Genomic DNA, 20021 nt, shown 5'->3' with positions numbered 1-20021 from the left:
TACCTTAGAGAGGGGTGCAGTTTTAAAGAGTGGCGGAACGGCCACGCATCCCTGCAGCAGATAGAGCGGGGAAGAAAATGGACACAGGGTCAGAGCCTGAGGTCAGGAGAGGTCGTCGGAGGGTGACGGAAAGCTATGAGCATCCTTCCACCACTACATGTGGGAGTCAGTTGCCCTTCAACATTGATCAGCTCAGCTTTGAGGTTTTTCCCTAACGGTTAGGGATTGGGTTTGTGGAGGATAAGCTGATCCTAGATCTGTGCCTGAAAGCGTCCATCTGTCATGCAATGTCAGTTAGCCTACATTAGTGTGTAAGGTTTGTAGAGACGGGGTGGTTAGGTCATGTCCTCAGCAGGGGGCAGTGGTGTTGTGCTTCCAAGTTGATGGGCAGGGTTCAAATAAAATACAATTGTATTGGTCGCACAGCTCTGGAAAAAATTAAGAAACCACTGCAAAATGATCAGTTTCTCTGGTTTTGTCACGCCCTGGCCTTATTATTCTTTGTTTTCTTTATTATTTTAGTTAGGTCAGGGTGTGACATGGGTAATGTTTATGTTTTGTTGGTTTTGGGTGTTTATTTGGTAAAGGGGTTATGGGGTGTAGTAGATGGTTTTGTGTTGAGTGTATATGTCTAGCGTTGTCTATGTAAGAACGTTTGTAGCCTGTCTGTATGTGCACAACGTTTGTAGCTTCACGGTCGTTTTGTTGTTTTGTTGTTTGTATAGAGTTTTGTGTCGTGTTCATCTTCGTGTTGTTAAATAAAGAAGATGGCTTATTTTCCAACAGCTGCATTTTGGTCCGTCAATCCGCCACACGATCGTGACAGAATTACCCACCATAGGACCAAGCGGCATGGAAGGCGGCAACAGGACCTACCTACACAGGATCTCTGGAGTTGGGAGGACGAATTGGAAAGAGATGGACCTTGGGATCAACCTGGAGAATATCGCCTCCCTCGTGAAGAGCTGGAGGCAGCGAAAGCTGAGAGGAGGCGATATGAGGAGGCAGCACGGAGACAAGGCTGGAAACCCGTGAGTACACCCCAAAAATTTCTTGGGGGGGGCCTTAAAGGGAGTGTGGCGAAGTCAGGTAGGAAACCTGCGCCTACTCCCTGTACTTACCGTGGAGAGCGGGAGTACGGGCAGACACCGTGTTACGCAGTAGAGCGCACGGTGTCTCCTGTACGCGTGCATAGCCCGGTTCGGTACATTTCAGCTCCACGTATCGGCCGGGCTAGACTGAGCGTTGAGCCGTATGTCATGAAGCCGGCCCAACGCATCTGGTCACCAGTGCGTCTCCTCGGGCCGGGGTACATGGCACCAGCCTTACGCATGGTGTCCCCGGTTCGCCTACATAGGCCGGTGCGGGTTATTCCACCTCCCCGCACTGGTCAGGCGACGGGGAGCATAGAACCAGGTAAGGTTGGGCAGGCTCGGCGTTCAAGGGAGCCAGTACGCCTGCACGGTCCGGTATTTCCGGCGCCACCTCCCCGCCCCAATCCAGTACCACCAGTGCCTCCTCCACGCACTAGCTATATGGTGCGTGTCTCCAGCCCTTTACCACCAGTGTCTAAACCACGCACCAAGCCTCCTGTGTGTCCCCAGAGTCCTGTGCGTCCTGTTGCTGCTCCCCGCACTAGCCCTGAGATGCGTGTCCCCAGCCCGGTGCCACCAGTCCCGGCACCACGCACCAGGCCTACAGTGCGCCTCAGCCAGCAGGAGTCTGCCGTCTGCACAGCGTTGACTGAACTGCTCGTCTCCCCAGCGCCATCTGAGCCATCCGTCTCCCCAGCGCCATCTGAGCCATCCGTCTCCCCAGCACCATCTGAGCCATCCGTCTGCAATGAGCCTGCAAAGCCGCCCGTCTGCCATGAGCCCACTGAGCCGTCCGCCAGACAGGAGCCGCTAGAGCCGCCAGCCAGACAGGAGCCGCTAGAGCCGTCCGTCAGACAGGATCTGCCAGAGCCGCCAACCAGACAGGATCTGCCAGAGCCGCCAACCAGACAGGATCTGCCAGAGCCGCCAACCAGACAGGATCTGCCAGAGCCGCCAACCAGACAGGATCTGCCAGAGCCGCCAACCAGACATGAGCAGCCAGATCCGTCAGCTAGCCATGAGCAGCCAGATCCGTCAGCTAGCCATGAGCAGCCAGATCCGTCAGCTAGCCATGAGCAGCCAGATCCGTCAGCTAGCCATGAGCAGCCAGATCCGTCAGCTAGCCATGAGCAGCCAGATCCGTCAGCTAGCCATGAGCAGCCAGATCCGTCAGCTAGCCATGAGCAGCCAGATCCGTCAGCTAGCCATGAGCAGCCAGATCCGTCAGCTAGCCATGAGCAGCCAGATCCGTCAGCTAGCCATGAGCAGCCAGATCCGTCAGCTAGCCATGAGCAGCCAGATCCGTCAGCTAGCCATGAGCAGCCAGATCCGTCAGCCAGCCATGAGCAGCCAGATCCGTCAGCCAGCCATGAGCAGCCAGATCCGTCAGCCAGCCATGAGCAGCCAGATCAGTTAGCCAGCCATGAGCAGCCAGATCCGTTAGCCAGCCATGAGCAGCCAGATCTGTCAGCCAGCCATGGGCCGTCCCTCAGTCCGGAGCTGCAGTCCCTCAGTCCGGAGCTGCAGTCCCTCAGTCCGGAGCTGCCATTCCTCAGTCCGGAGCTGCCCCTTACCCTGGAGCTGCCCCTTACCCTGGTGCTGCCCCTTACCCTGGTGCTGCCCCTTACCCTGGTGCTGCCCCTTATCCTGGTACTGCCCCTTATCCTGGTACTGCCCCTGACCCTGGTACTGCCCCTTACCCTGGTACTGGTCCTTAGTCCGGAGCTGTCCCTTAGTCCGGAACTCCCCCTTAATGCAATGGGGTTAATGTGGAGGGGGGTCGTTTGGAGGAAGCCTAGGAGGTGGTTAGGTACTGTGGTGACGTGGGGACTACGACCAGAGCCGGAGCCGCCACCGTGGAGGGGAGCCCACCCAGACCCTCCCCTAGACTGTGTATGGTGCGCCCGGAGTTCGCGCCTCAAGGGGGGGGTTATGTCACGCCCTGGCCTTATTATTCTTTGTTTTCTTTATTATTTTAGTTAGGTCAGGGTGTGACATGGGTAATGTTTATGTTTTGTTGGTTTTGGGTGTTTATTTGGTAAAGGGGTTATGGGGTGTAGTAGATGGTTTTGTGTTGAGTGTATATGTCTAGCGTTGTCTATGTAAGAACGTTTGTAGCCTGTCTGTATGTGCACAACGTTTGTAGCTTCACGGTCGTTTTGTTGTTTTGTTGTTTGTATAGAGTTTTGTGTCGTGTTCATCTTCGTGTTGTTAAATAAAGAAGATGGCTTATTTTCCAACAGCTGCATTTTGGTCCGTCAATCCGCCACACGATCGTGACAGGTTTTACTATTTATAGGTACGTAATTTCCGGACTATAAGCCGCTACTTTTTTGCTATGAACCTTGCGCTTTATACAATGACGCGGCAAATTTATGGATTTTTCCCGCTTTCACAAATTCATGCCGCCAAAAAACTGAGCACCGTCACATAATGTGACGTAAATCGAGCGCGCTCAAACTTTCCATCATTCTGATTACGGTAGTCATTTTGTCACCCTCATCATGGCAAAGACACGGAGAAATGCATATGATGCAGCTTTCAATTTGAAGGCGATCGATCTGGCTGTTTGAAAAGGAAATAGAGCTGTTGCACGGGAGCTTGGCCTTAATGAGTCGATGATAAGACGTTGGAAACAGCAGCGTGAGAAACTGACTTAGTGCAAAAAGACAACAAAAGCTTTCAGAGGAAAGAAAAGCAGATGGCCCGAACTAGAAAATGAGGCTTGGATGACAAGTGGGGAGAAATCCTTCACTAAAACGGGCCGCATGCGAAGAGCGATTTATGGTCAAGTCTTCCACTGGGTCCTGACAGCGTGGAGCTGCTGCGTATTGAAGAGGGCAGCATGAGCTCAGTGGGGAATTTGCCTCCGGATGAAAGTGAGGAGAGCACAATGAAAATGATCCAACATCGGATGAAGCAATTCTGAGGCTATTCAACTCCGACACCAAAGGAGATGACTTCAGTGGTTTCAGTGCACAGGAGGAAGATAGTGACCAAGGACTTTCTTGGTAGGCTACTGTTTACTGCTATTTAAAAAAAAAAAAATGTTACAAGCCTGATTCGTTAAAGCCTATTTATTTTTGTTACAAGACGTGTTTCGTTAAAGCCTATTTATTTTTGTTAGAAGTAGTGTTTTGTTTAAAGGCTGTGTAAAGTTAATTTGTTTCAATGTACCGGTAGGCACCTGCGGCTTATAGACACGTGCGGCTTATTTATGTACAAAAAAAAAATAAAAAAATTCAGTGGGTGCGGCTTATATTCAGGTGCGCTTAATAGTCCAGCAATTACGGTATGTGTTTGGGTAAAATTAAAATGTTTGTTTTATTCTATAAACTACTGACAACATTTCTCCCATATTCCAAATAAAAATATTGTCATTTAGTGTCACGTCTGCTCCTGGTCCTCCCCTCCGGCGTACGATGTCGCCAGAATACTAACCACCGGTCCTGGGATTCATCATTACACACACCTGGCAATCATTATGATCATTATGATTCACACCTGGACTCCATTACCTTCATAATTTCCTCCCCTTTATATGGCACTCTCCCATGTTCACTCACCAGTTGGTATTGTTCTTGTGCATCGGCGTACTGCCTTTATGTTAGTGTCGTTTTGTTGTTTTATTAAAACGTTTCACCTGCTTCTGACTCACTCACCATCATTACATTTAGAGCATTTATTTGCAGAAAATGACAACTGTTCAAAATAACAAAAAGGATGCAGTGTTGTCAGACCTCGAATAATGCAAAGAAAATAAGTTCATATTCATTTTTAAACAACACAATACTAATGTTTTAACTTAGGAAGAGTTCAGAAATCCGCCACCAAATTTCACAGTGGGTGCGAGACCTGGAGAGGCCTACAAGCCACCGTGTCTAGCACCCACTGTGAAATTTGGTGGAGGATCGGGGATGATCTGGGGGTGCTAGATTTGTCTTTGTGAAGGATGCATGAATCAAGCCACGTACAAGGTTGTCCTGGAAGAAAACGTGCTTCCTTCTACTCTGACAATGTTCCCCAACTCTGAGGATTGTTTTTTCCAGCAGGACAATGCTCAGTGCCACACAGCCAGGTCAATCAAAGTGTGGATGGAGGACCACCAGATCAAGACCCTGTCATGGCCAGCCCAATCTCCAGACCTGAACCCCATTGAAACCTCTGGAATTTGATCAAGAGGAAGATGGATGGTCACAAGCCATCAAACAAAGCCGAGCTGCTTGAACTTTTGCGCCAGTAGTGGCATGAATTCACCCAACATCAATGTGAAAGACTGGTGGAGAGCATGTCAAGACACATGAAAGCTGTAATTGAAAATCAGGGTTATCCTGTTGAGGACAGAGGGTGCTGTTTTCACTTTGGGAGAAAATCTTGCCCAATTTAAACGGCCTCGTACTCAATTCTTGCTCGTACAATATGCATATTATTATTACTATTATTACTATTGGATAGAAAACACTCTATAGTTTCTAAAACTATATCTGAATTATATCTGTGAGTAAAATAGAACTCCTTTTGCAGCAAACTTCCTGACAGGAAGTGGAAGATCTGAAATCGATGCACTGTTCTAGGGGCTGCCTATTAAAGTCCTTGATATTTATTAGTTTAGATGCACTTCATACGTCTTCCACTAGATGTCGACAAGCAGTGAGAGAAGAAATTGAGTGTGTAACTTGATCTGGGCTCGAATAATAGCTCTTGGCATGACGTGACACCAGTTTCCTGTTTTCTGGAGAGCGCGAGAAGAGACCTGGATTTGCCTTCTGATAAGCTGTCGTTATGGACGACTAATATCTCCGGCTTTGATTTTATTTGATACATGTGACAATATCATCGTAAAGTATGTTTTTTCAATATAGTTTAATCAGATTATTGAAATTTTTTCGGGAGTTTTGCCGTGTTCCGTTCTCTGAGTTTGTTGACGATGGAGAGATTCACGCCACTTGGCAAGTGTGCTTGCTAAATCGAGAGGGAAAAAGGCCGTTCTAAATCCAAACAACGATTGTTCCCGACAAAGGACCCCTTGTACAACATTCTGGTGAAATGTCAGCAAAAGTAGGACCCATTTTATGATGCTATTTCATATATCTGTCGAACATGTTGTACTAGTCGTTTGCGCCCAGCTTTTGGGTACTCTCTCGCTATACCTAAGCTGGATGTCGTAATGAAGTTATTTTTAGAATTCTAACACGGCGATTGCATTAAGAACTAGTGTATCTATCATTTCCTATACAACATGTATTTTTTAGTTATGTTTATGAATAGTTATTTGGTCAGAATATGTGTGTCAGAAAAAGTGTCAGAAAAATATCCGGACGTTGTGGGAAAAAGATGCTACGTTAGCACAATGTATAACCACTGATTTCAGCTCTAAATATGCACATTTTCGAACAAAACATAAGTGTATGTATAACCTGATGTTATAGGACTGTCATCTGATGAAGCTTATCAAGGTTAGTCAAAAATTATATATCTTGCTGGTTTATTCGCTATCGCTAACGTGCCTATTGCTATCGCTAACGTGCCTTGATGAATGAATGCGGTAGTGTGGTAGGCTATTGTAGTAAGCTAATATAATGCTATATTGTGTTTTCGCTGTAAAACACTTAAAAAATCGGAAATATTGGCTGGATTCACAAAATGTTTGTCTTTAATTTGCTGTACACCATCGATTTTTCAGAAATGTTTTATGATGAGTATTTAGGTATTTGACGTTGGTGTCTGTAATTATTCTGGCTGCTTTCGGTGCAATTTCTGATTGTAGCTGCAATGTAAACTATGATTTATACCTGAAATATGCAAATTTTTCGAACAAAACATAGATTTATTGAATAACATGTTATAAGACTGTCATCTGATGAAGTTGTTTGTTGGTTAGTTTGGATGGTTCTTGGTTAGTTAGGTTGGCTTTGTGCATGCTACCTGTGCTGTGAAAAATGTCTGTCCTTTTTTGTATTTGGTGGTGAGCTAACATAAATATATGTCGTGTTTTCGCTGTAAAACATTTTAAAAATCGGACATGTTGACTGGATTCACAAGATGTGTATCTTTCATTTGCTGTATTGGACTTGTTAATGTGTGAAAGTTAAATATTTCAAAAATATATATTTTGAATTTCGCGCTCTGCCTTTTCAGTGGAATGTGGGAGGAGTTCCGCTGGCGGAACGCCAGAGCCAGACAGGTTAATCCACCAAATATTGATTTCTGAACTCTTCCTGAGATAAAACATTAGTATTGTGTTGTTTAATAATGAATATAAACTTATTTTCTTTGCATTATTCAGGGAGTGCATATCTTAGGGGAGTGCTGATGAGCATGGGAGTACTGATGGGCTAGGGAGCGGCTTCCCTGTAATCCCTTGTAATCTGCCCTGTAATCCCTTCGCCCAGTGACTCAGGCCCCACATGACTTGCTGGGGGTCCGTTCTTTGTCATGCGACCCCTATGACCATCAGGGTTCTGAGTAGGTGCTGGCTCAGCAACCTGAAGGTCAACCCTATTACGACGGTACAGTGATCCATTCAACTTTATGCACACAGGATCCGAGTCTCCAGAGGCCCGTCTGGTCCCCTGTTAGTGGCTTCATCCGCACCGCTTCACCCACCATGAGCTCAGAGCCACATTGATAAAAGATACAAGTGTTTTACATTGAACTTTAGATAAACTTCTCCTTAATGCAACCGCTGTGTCAGATTTCAAAAAAACTTTACTGAAAAAGCACACTATGCAATAATCTGAGTACGGCGCTCAGACACAAAAACATGCCATACAGGTACCCGCCATGTTGTGGAGTCAACAGAAGTCAGAAATAACATTATAAACATTCACTTACCTTTGATGATCTTCATTAGAATGCACTCCCAGGAATCCCAGTTCCACAATAAATGTTTGTTTTGTTCGATAATGTCCGTCATTTATGTCCAAAATCTTCCTTGTTGTTCTAGCGTTCAGTACACTTTCCAATCTCACGACGCGCGGGCAAGTCCAGCGGAAAGTACGGACGAAAAGTAAAAAAAGTTATATTACAGTCCGTAAAAACATGACAAACGAAGTATTGAATCAATCTTTAGGAGTCCAGGTTTTTAACATAATTATTCAATAATGTTCCAACCGGAGTATTCCTTTGTCTTCAGAAGTGCGATGGAACAGAGCTTGCTCTCGCATGGTCAGTGCATGTTCAGGTCATGGCAGACCTTACTCATTCCCCTCTCCTTCGGCCCCACTTCACAGTAGAAGCATCAGACAAGGTTCTAAAGACTGTTGACATCTAGTGGAAGCCTTAGGAAGTGCAACATTACCAATATCCAACTGTATCTTCAATAGGAGCTGAGTTGAAAATCGACCAACCTCAGATTTCCCACTTCCTGGTTGGATTTTTTCTCATGTTTTTGCCTGCAATATGGGTTCTGTTATACTCACAGACATCATTCAAACAGTTTTAGAAACTTCAGAGTATTTTCTATCCAAATATACTAATATGCATATTCTAGCTTTTATGGCTTTGTAGCAGGCCGTTTACTATGGGCATGCTTTTCATCTGGACGTGAAAATACTGCCCCCTACCCCAAAGAAGTTAACAAACTATAGTTTTTGCAAGCTGGTTAGGAGATCTACTTTGTGCATGGCAAAAGTAATTTTTCCAACAATTTGTTACAGACAGATTATTTCACTTATAATTCACTGTATCACAATTCCAGTGGGTCAGAAGTTTACATACAGTACTTTAAGTTGACTGTGCCTTTAAACAGCTTGGAAAATTCCAGAAAATTAGGTAATGGCTTTAGAAGCTTCAGATAGGCTAATTTACATCATTTGAGTCAATTGGAGGTGTACCTGTGGATGCATTTCAAGGCCTACCTTCAAACTCAGTGCCTCTTTGCTAGACATCATGGGAAAATCAAAAGAAATCAGCCAAGACCTCAGGAAAAACATCGTAGACCTCCACAAGTCTGGTTCATCCTTGGAAGCAATTTCCAAACGCCTGAAGGTACCACGTTCATCTGTACAAACAATAGTACGCAAGTATAAACACCATGGGACCATGCAGCCGTCATACCGCTCAGGAAGGAGACACGTTCTGTCTCCTAAAGATAATCGTACTTTGGTGTGAAAAGTGCAAATCAATCCCAGAACAACAACAAATGACCTTGTGAAGATGCTGGAGGAAACAGGTACAAAAGTACCTATATCCACAGTAAAACGAGTCCTATATCGACATAACCTGAAAGGCCGCTCAGCAAGGAAGATGCCACTGCTCCAAAACCGCCATAAAAAAGCCAGGTTTGCAACTGCACATGGGGACAAAGATCGTACTTTTTGGAGAAATGTCCTCTGGTCTGATGAAACAAAAATGGCCATATTGGCCATAAAGAACATCGTTGTGTTTGGAGGATAAAGGGGGAGGCTTGCAAGCCGAAGAACACCATCCCAACCGTGAAGCACGGGGGTGGCAGCATCATGTTGTGAGGGTGCTTTGCTGCAGGAGGGCCTGGTGCACTTCACAAAAGAGATGGCATCATGAGGAAAGGAAAATGACGTGCATATATTGAAGCAACATCTCACGACATCAGTCAGGAAGTTAAAGCTTGGTCGCAAATGGGTCTTCCAAATGGACAATGACCCCAAGCACACTTCCAAAGTTGTGGCAAAATGGCTTCTCGCAAACAAATTCAAGGTATTGGAGTGGCCAACACAAAGCTCTGCCCTCAATCCTATAGAAAAGTTGTGGGCAGAACTGAAAACGTGTGTGCGAGCAAGGAGGACTACAAACCTGACTCAGTTACACCAGCTCTGTCAAGAGGAATGGGCCAAAATTCACCCAACTTATTGTGGGAAGCTTGTGGAAGGCTACCCAAAACATTTGACCCAAGTTAAATAATTTAAAGGCAATGCTACCAAATACTAATTGAGTGTATGTAAACTTCCGACCCACTGAGAATGTGATGAAAGAAATAAAATCTGAAATAAATAATTCTCTCTACTACTTTTCTGACATTTCACATTCTTAAAATAATGTGGTGATCCTAACTGACCTAAGATAGGGCATTTTTACTCAGATTAAATGTCAGGAATTGTTTAAAAACTGAGTTTAAATGTATTTGGCTAAGGTGTATGTAAACTTCACGACTTCAACTGTATTGTCACGACTTCCGCCGAAGTCGGGTCCTCTCCTTGTTCGGGCGGCGCTCGGCGCTCGGCCTTGCCGGTCTTCTAGCCATTGTCGATCCACTTTTCATTTTCCATTTGTTTTGTCTTGTGTTTCCACACACCTGGTTTAAATGCCCTAATTTACTTGTTGTGTATTTAACCCTCTTTTACCCCCATGTCTTTGTGTGGGATTGTTTATTGTAGTGCTTGTGCACGTTCCCCGTGAGCGCACGACGGGTTATTTTGTGCCCATTTATCTTGTTGTACTGGATGCCGTTGGTTTTGCTTAATAAATCTCTGGTTATTACACAGTTCTGCTCTCCTGTGCCTGACTTCTCTGCCGCCAATTACGCACCCCGCTACATGTATGAAGACAGGTGTCTTTTTTTCTCTCTCTCCCTCTCCATGTCGTTGTGTAAAAAGCCATATGTTGTGTCAGTGCGCTAGGGACCTTTTTCTCATGTATTAAGTGTGTATGTCATCCTGTTTTATCAATTAGTTAGCTAGTAAATAATTAAACAAATTTGTGTAGTACTGAATCATAAGTAAGGCTGGGGTTTTTGTAGATCCAAGAAGGTTACGACTGTTCAGAATGATGATATAAAAAGAGGTTATGATTTAATACGTTGACTGTTTTATGGATGTGATAGGTAAAGACCTTTAGAGTTTAATTCGGGAGATGGTAACTCTTTAAACAACCGCTTTCGTGGTGCCCCAAATTCCTAATGAGTGAATTATTACTTGATTAATTTAATCAGGTAACAATTAAACATAGTTAGTTGTTTCGATAAATAACAGTCATCAGATTAATGAAAGTAAAGTCACAACATGATGTATTATCACTTGTGAATGATGCTCAGTTTGTGCAGTAAGGCAAGAAATAGCGCATGCCTTTTTTTGTGAGTTTTTGAAATCCTAGTTGCACACCTCATGGTTGTGTTAATTTGGGATCTATCGCATCCCACAAATGTCCCAGAGTATGTTTGGAATATTTATTTATTGCACAGAAGGACAAGTTAACCAATAGAATAGGTCGACTTCTGTACTATGGGGGATAGTAGATTGACATAGGCTAGTGCCTTTGCTGTTCGTTAGGCCTACTCATCTTGTTGGCTGACGAAAAGTAGGCTAAATGTAGACAGTTCTATCTTCAATATTCAAATTAGTGAGAAGGACCAGATCACGTGACAGGAAATTGGCTAAAAAGAATTTAGATATTGTCACGTTGGTATGAAGAGATTCGGGAGAGAGGCGCAGGAATGCGTATTTTTTTATTTACTATACCCCAAATTACAGCGTGCCGTGTAAAGGCACGGAGACGAAGACCAAACGTACACAAAACACAGGGTTGAAACTCAGACAAAAGAGCAAGGAGTACCTCGAATACATACACACGCACACAATGATTAATCATCTGGGCAATCCACAAGGGCATGAAAGCCCAAAACACAGCACAAGTACTAACACGCACCAATGGACATTGTAACAATAATCGACCCCACCATGGTGAACAAAGGGCACATATATATAAGTACAATCAGTGGGAATAGGGGTCAGGTGTGCACAATGAAAGTTCCAGAGGGATCCGTGACAGATATCTGAGAGAGCCATGTAAGTGAGTACTGCTTTGGAAATTTGAGGCCTTGTGAGAATATTATCAAGTACTTTTCAAATTGTGAATGAAAGACTGATGCCTTTCAAGCACCTTTTTTCATTAGAGTCCCATCATCCAAACATATAGCCTAAAGTTGCAAGCAACATCTAAATTAGGCATATAGGAGGACTGGTTATTTGTTGACCGCTCAAAACAGAATAGCCGCATGTGCGCAACTTCCCTTGAAATCGTTTGGAGAAAACATCCTTTCTTTTTTATTAAGCTATGTTCAATTGTATTCTTCATACTATAAAATAAGAAAAAATAATGCCACAAAATTCTAAGCAAATCCTGTCTGCTAAATGAACTAGTGTAGCCCACAGCCATATGGCATAGCCATATCAGGGCCTAACATTAGATCAACTTGGAGTATGCTATTCTGTTCTGAAATAGACAACATTTTCTTCATATCATGTTTCTTTAGACCTGTCTAAAATAAATAACTGCTTTCTTGTGATGGTGTAGGCTACATTAAATGGATTTATTACACTTTTTAAAATGTAGATGTTCCAAAAGGTCTGCATCAGTGGCTTGTAGGCTATGCGTGGAAGTCAGGAGATGCTAAACATGTTTATGTTAATTAATGGTCAATTACCGTGAGACCGGCTGTTATTTGCTTGACAATCACCGGCTGACAAAATTTCATGACCGCCACAGCCCTACTCAGGATATGCGGTTTCCAGTTTGCACAAAGTGCAGTGTAGTTCCTTGAGAGCCATCGTGGTATCGGCTTGAGGGGGCATTTACACGGCTGTGATGATGACTGAAGAGAATTATCTCGGGATGTAATGCAGTCGGCATTTGATTGTCAGGTATTCTAGATCGGGTGAACAAAGGGACTTGAGTTCCTGTACTTTACCACAATCACACCATGAGTTTTTAATCATGAAACATACACCTATGCCTTTCTTCTTCCCAGAGAGTTTCTTATTCCTATCTGCGCAACTGAGATCCCAGCTGGCTGTATGGAAGGGGCAGTATATCCGGGGAGAGCCATGATTCTGTGAAACAGAGTATGTTACAGTCCCTGATGTCTCTCTGGAAGGAGATCCTCGCACTGAGCTCGTCTACTCTATTGTCCAGGGACTGAACATTAGTGAGTAATATAGTCAGAAGCGGTGGATGATGTGCACACCTCCTGAGTCGGATTACTAAATCCACTCCGAATACCTCTTCTCTGCCGACGGTGTCTTGGCACAACCTGGGATAAGTTTAATTGCCCTGGGGGTTACGAACAAAGGATCCAATTCGGGAAAGTTGTATTCCTGGTCGTAATGCTGGTGAGTTACCGCTGCTCTGATATCCAAATGTTCTTTCTGGCACAAACAACGTTCTGTTGCTTAGTAACTAGAAGCAGAGCTGTCTGTCGGTGCCATCATTGGCAATATGGAAAGGTTTTGTTATAAATGACCTATCAACTTCAATGAACGATGGAGATGAATTGGGTTTTCTGCCCATGATATCATTTAAGGTACTCCAAAGTTCTTTTCCATTGGTTTTTATGTCATTTATCTTGGTATATTAATATAATTTCTTCTTCTTTTTGTTCAATTTAGTCACAACATTTCTCAGTTTACAGTATGTCAACCAATCAGTTTACAGTATGTCAACCTCTTTTGAATAATTTCTTTAAATTATACATTTTTTCAATTCACCATCAATTGAGGGGGCTTTAACAGTTCTCACAGTTAATTTCTTAGCAGGTGCATGCTTGTCAACAATTGGCATGAATAATTGTACAAATATTTCCAGTGCTGCATCTGGATTAACTTCCTCATACACAACATACATGTTTTACATTTTCAACAAAAGAGTCCTGAGAAAATATTTTGAGTCCTGAGAAAACACTTATACAGTAAATGACTTCATGCCCAACCTTTGGCTTTCCTTATTATTGCCACAATGTTATAGACACTACAGCCAAAGGTAACTGATAGTGCTGTGGAGCAAAGCTTTTCAGCATTAGTGAAGAAAAATATATAATCAATACAAGTGGATATCACAGATCCAACACTATTGGTATGCACTCTAATTGGTTGAGTGATAATCTGGGTCAAATTACAAACATTAGCCACAGTTAGAACGTTCCTCTTGAGAGGACAGCTAGTTGCTAACCAGTCAATGTTCAGGTCACCCTTTGTTGTGTCAAATACAGATTTTGTGTCACATGTGTCTCCAACTGTCTCACTATCCTTATCTTACCCAGTGAAGTTACATGTTTAGGAGAAATTGTTTAATTAATGACAGGTCCAGTATAGGTCTAGTATAGCCAATAAACATAATGTATTCTCAAGGTTTACTATTCCAAAGGGATAGTAAATGTATACAAAATAACAAAAACATCACAGGTCAGGGGCATCTGAGGTAAAACCGTGACAGTTCCAAACCATTATGTCTTTCTCTTATTCACTGCCAGAGAGGGGGAGGAATTAGATTGAAAACAGAGAGAAAGACAGTGTAACGTGGTGAAGTTGGACCCAGGTGCAGAGAAGAGACCAGATGAGGAATCAGTGGTTAAGGATAAACATAAATACTTTACTGATAAACAGTAGCTGCAGGATCACAGTATACTGGAAAAAAACAGTCTCAAAAACTCACTCAGGAAACAAATGCACACAATAAACAATTCAAGCTTCTGCAAAGGAAACCAGAAAACACACCTCTTTTAACCTGTTTGGGCTGCAAGGGGCAGTATTGAGTAGCCAGATAAAAGGTGCCCATTTCAAACGGCCTCGTACTCAATTCTTGCTCGTACAATATGCATATTATTATTACTATTGGATAGAAAACACTATCTAGTTTCTAAAACCGTTTGAATTATTTCTCTGAGTGAAACAGAACTCATTCTGCAGCACATTTCCTGACCAGGAAGTGGAAAGTCTGAAATCGATGCTCTGTTCTTCTTCCTGCCTATAAATGGGCACGAGACCTATTAGTATACATGCACGTCATTCACCTTCCCCTGGGTGTCAAGAGGCTGTGAGAGAAGAAATGAGGTGATTATCTTGGTCTGAGATGGAACACATCATCTTGGAATGACGTGTCCCCCATTTTCGGTACTCTGAAGAGCGCGAGGTGGACAGTGGGATTGCCTTTTATTTAGCTGCCGTTATAGGCGACTATTATCTCTGGCTTTGATTTTATTTGATACATGTCACCATATCATCGTAAAGTATGTTTTTAAATATAGTTTCATCAGATTATTGAACATTTTTCGGGAGTTTTGCCGTGTTCCGTTCTCTTCCGGTTGTTGACATGGAGAGCGTCGTGGCACTAGGCTAGTGTGCTTGCTAAATGAAGAGGGAAAGTTGCCGTTCTAAATCCAAACAACGACTGTTCTGGACAAAGGACACCTTGTCCAACATTCTGATGAAAGATCAGCAAAAGTAAGAAACATTTTATGATGCTATTTCATATATCTGTCGTAGTCGTCGGCGCCCAAGTGTTTCTGGCTATTGTGCTAAGCTAATATAACGCTACATTTTGTTTTCGCTGTAAAACACTTAATAAATAGGAAATATTGGCTGGAATCACAAGATGCCTGTCTTTCATTTGCTGTACACTATGTATTTTTCAGAAATGTTTTATGATGAGTAATTAGGTATTTGACGTTGGTGTCTGTAAGTTTTATGGCTGCTTTCGGTGCAATTTCTGAATGTAGCTGCAATGTAAACTATGATTTATACCTGAAATATGCACATTTTTCTAACAAAACATATGCTATACAACAAATATGTTATCAGACTGTCATCTGATGAAGTTGTTTCTTGGTTAGTGGCTATTTATATCTTTATTTGGTCGAATTTGCGATAGCTACTGATGGAGTAAAAAACTGGTGGAGTAAAAAAAGTGGTGTCTTTTGCTAACGTGGTTAGCTAATAGATTTACATATTGTGTCTTCCCTGTAAAACATTTTAAAAATCGGACATGTTGGCTGGATTCACAAGATGTGTACCTTTCATATGCTGTATTGGACTTGTTAATGTGTGAAAGTTAAATATTTAAAAAAAAATCTTTTGAATTTCGCGCCCTGCACTTGAAGTGGCTGTTGTCATAAGTGTACCGGCGTCGGGCTGCAGCCATAAGAAGTTATTAACAGGGAAATCATAACGAGTAATAGGACACACCAGACTGTCATTAATGTCTTTAGGACGTTCTCTGCCACCCTCTGGTGACAGGTGGAACGATGACAGTACCCTCCCTTCTAGGAGCGGCTCCAGCCACTGAGCCAGGGCGACCCCCACATAGTTGGTTAAAGTCCCGAACAATTTCCCGGATCCAGGATGACCCGGGCAGGCACCCAATCCTAGGGACCGTAGCCCTCCCAGTCCACCAGGTACTGCAGGGTGCCTTGGACCTGACGAACCTCCAACAAACGCCGGACAGTTTAGGCTGGGCTGCCATCCACAAGTTGAGGGGGCGGAGCAGCAGGTGTGGAGGGAGAGAAGGGACAGACCCTCATAGACTTGGGAAGCTGGAGATGATAGGTAATCGGGTTGATGCGACTCAGGATCTTGAATGGTCCTACGTAGTATGGAGCGAGCTACCACGAGTCCACCTTTAAGGGAAGATCACGGGTGGAAAGCCACACAAGTTGACCCGGTCAGAGGAGCCGAAGAGGCCTTTGTTGCCGGTTTGCCTGGTGTTGGTGTCGGGCAGAGGAGTGGAGCAAGGAGGATCGCGCTCTGATCCCGGTGCAGCAACATCCTCGAATGAACGCCTCGGTTGATGGCACCCCCGCTTCGGCCTCTTGTTCAGGAAACAGGGGGGAACTCGAACTGACACTTTAACGGCGACAGTTCGGCAGTGTGTTATGAGCATATTCTGCCCAGATGAGGAACTTGCTACAGCTGCTGGCCTGAGTGGAGACGAAACAGCAGAGGAACTTCTCCAGCTCCTGGTTGGCCGGCACAGTTTTCCCATTAGACTGTATAGGTATTGTCCCAAAATGTCCACAATATTGCATCTCCAACATGAACCTCCAAATAATACATGTGTACAAATTATAATGAACCTGTATACTGTATTTATTTTTCTGGCCCAGAAATGGCTTTTGACAAACAAATGGGTCCCAAAAAATATCTATTTATTTTCCACCATTAACATTTTCACCATTCAATTTACTTTTCTGAGTTGTTTATCATTAAGTGAAATGTTCTGATCCTAGAGTGTGTTTTATGCTCTGTCATGGTTAAAAAATACATAAAATGAAAAATATATATTTTGCTATTGGCCAATACTGCAAAGAAAATATCTGATATAGGGTGGGTGGAACCCCGAGGAGAGACTCACCGACTCCTCCAACAGGGAACAGAAGGCCTTCCAATACTGTGCAAAGAAATGGGGCCCACGATCTGAGACAATGTCATGGGGAAGTCTGTGTAGTCAAAAGACATGGTAATCTTTCCCTGAGGGCAACTTAGATAAGGCGATGAAATGGGCTGCCTTGGAGAACCGATCGATGACCACCTGGATAGTGGTAAGCCCTTGGGATGGAGGTAACCCGGTGATAAAGTCTAAGGACAGATGGAACCAGGGCCGGCTGGGGATGGGCAGAGGTTGGAGCAACCCAGCCTGTCGCTGTCGTGAGGACTTGCTTTGGGCCCAGGTGGAACAGGCCGCAACAAAGGATCTCACATACTCAATCATGTTGGGCCACCAGAATTTCCGCCTCAGGAACACCAGTGTCCGATTAACCCCTGGATGCCCAGTTAATTTAGAGAATTGTCCCCATTGTGGCACTCGAGAATGGGCTGATTGTGGAACATAAAGTCTGTTAGTGGGACTTCGGCCGAGGTCAGGTTCTCGGGTCTGGGCTTGTCGTACCGTGGTCTCAATACTCCCGATGTCACAAGAAGGCCAAAAAGATCATCAAGGACAACAACCACCCAAGCCACTGCCTGTTCATCCCGCTACCATCCAGAAGGTGAGGTCAGTACAAGTGCTTCAAAGCTGGGACCGAGAGACTGAAAAACAGCTTCTATCTCAAGGCCATCAGACTGCTAAACCGCAATCACTAACTCAGAGAGGCTGCTGCCTACATAGAGACTCACTAGTCACTTTAAACAATGCCACTTTAATAATGTTTACATATCTTAAATTACTCATCTCATATGTATATACTGTATCGTATACTATCTATTGTATCTCGCCTATGCTACTCGGCCATCGCTCATCCATATATTTATATGTACATATTGTTATTCCATACCTTTAGATTTGTGTATATTAGGTATATGTTGGGGAATTGTTAGATTACTTGTTAGATATTACTGCACTGCTGGAACTAGAAGCACAAGCATTTCGCTACACTCGCATTAACATCTGCTAACCATGTGTATGTGACCAATACAATTTGATTTGATTTGATACTCCATATCACAGGGGCCACAATGCGGGAGCTGGGGATGATGGCCTCGGATTCCCTCCCCTTGTTAGAGACATTGTGTTGGCGGGACAGGGCATCTGCTTTCTGATTCTTGGATCCCCGGGCGATAGGCTAGTGTGAAATCAAACCTGTTAAAAAACAGAGCCCACCTAGCCTGGCGAGCATTCAACCTCTTGGCTTCTTGAATGGACACCAAGTTCTTATGGTCTGTCCAGATCACGAAAGGATGAGGTTCCCCCTCCAACCAGTGTCTCCACCCCTAAAGGGACCATTTAACTGCCAAAAGCTCCCGGTTGCCTGGAGAGAAAGGCGCATGGGTGCAGTTTCTTGTCCTCCTCGTTCCGCTGTGAAAGAACCGCCCCTGCTCCGGTGTCCGAGGCGTCCACCTCTACCACAAAGGGACGAGTAGGATCAGGATGAACGAGGATGGGTCCGGAGGTGAAACGTCTCTTGCAGGGGATTTGTAATTGTAAAGCTGTCAGCTCCAAATTATACGGTAATATATTGTCCCTGAATTATGGTACTATGGCAGAGCAAGTTGGCAGCTCCAGGTGTTTGGTTTATCTGCTCTCAAAAGGGGACGTGGGATGTGTGGTGTGTGTATAGGGGGGAGGCGGAGTATTGTAAGCTATTACATTAACCAGTGGTTATTACATTAACCGGTTAGTAACAACTTTTTTTTTTACAACATACATGTAATTTTAATCTCTCTATATGCATATTTCAAGATATGGCTTATTAGGGTGCGGTGAGATACCCAATGGGTTGGACCGTACTTTTCTCATCAATCATTTTGAAAAAACTTTTGCTTAAAAACTGTAAATCAAGTGATCCTCCATCCTTGGGACGGTGGAAGAGTCAAATGCATTATTATTTGAATATTGAAAGGGTGTGGGTGACAGAGAAGGGCAGAGTGGCGCAGTTTGATGTCAAGTGGGATAGAGTCTTGCAGGAGTTGGAGATGGAGGCGATGTTTGTGGCTGTCTGTTGTCTTCCGTCTGTGTATGTTTATATTGTTTAATAACATGTTTTTATGTACTACTTCCCTCAAATTGACACATATACCACCACCCACTGCAAATTACAACATTAAACATCAATCATATGTAAACTTCAAAACAAAAGTCCTATTTTCACGACAGTATTATACGTTATTTTATAGTAGACATGTCTGTTTGGATTGAGCTGGATGGTTGCTGGTGTTACTGGCTGGTGTTACTGACTGAGTTAGTTCTGCGCAGCACAAGACTTTGATAGCCTCTGCTGGGCTTAAGGCAAGGTGTTAGCTTTTGGAGCTAATACAAGTCTTCAGGTCTCATCCAAGTTTACTCGACATGTTCATTTAACACCAATTGCCTTGGTGCCATCCAAATTTGAAATTGTAATACTTTGAGCGTTTGCTTGAGCCTGCCTGGAGTGCCGGATTGATGAGTTTGACACTTTTGAGACTATTCCATGTCCATCAAAATAAGGGAAATTAAACATGAAGACATTCATTTTGTAAACATAATAGACAGACAGAATATATCAACAAAGAATTTATGAAGCCGCACACTATAAAGAGCAAAAAACGGAATACATCCACTTACATAAATGCATTCATTGAAATTAACATTAAACAGCAGTAACCCAGAAAACAGAGGACGTCCTGAGGACATTTGGCGACTTCCCATTAGGTCCCCTAAGGGTTTCGGTGTGAAGTTATCCCTCTGAACTTTTTAGGGCATTCTTGGGAT

General features: G+C 43.7%; 1 protein-coding gene across 3 annotated transcripts in view; it reads right to left on the bottom strand.

Moving 5' to 3' along the window:
• The window catches only part of LOC129822080 (calcium/calmodulin-dependent protein kinase kinase 1-like), a 150397-nt gene that overhangs the window by 15322 nt on the left and 115054 nt on the right, over positions 1–20021 (bottom strand). For 2 of the 3 annotated variants that reach the window (XR_008754446.1, XM_055879980.1), the window contains exon 15: positions 4–51. The exons of the other annotated variant lie outside the window; for it this stretch is intronic. Coding sequence is in view for 1 of the 2 variants with exons in the window: in XM_055879980.1 (XP_055735955.1) it covers positions 4–51 (48 nt within the window). In the remaining variant the exon portion in view is untranslated. The remainder of the gene's footprint in view (positions 1–3; positions 52–20021) is intronic. 3 annotated transcript variants of the gene reach the window in all.

Source organism: Salvelinus fontinalis, chromosome 2 (genome assembly GCF_029448725.1).
Source record: "Salvelinus fontinalis isolate EN_2023a chromosome 2, ASM2944872v1, whole genome shotgun sequence".
NCBI classification, from domain to species: domain Eukaryota; kingdom Metazoa; phylum Chordata; class Actinopteri; order Salmoniformes; family Salmonidae; genus Salvelinus; species Salvelinus fontinalis.
Note: the sequence above shows the minus strand (reverse complement) of the source record. Positions and strands in the feature narration are given on the sequence as shown.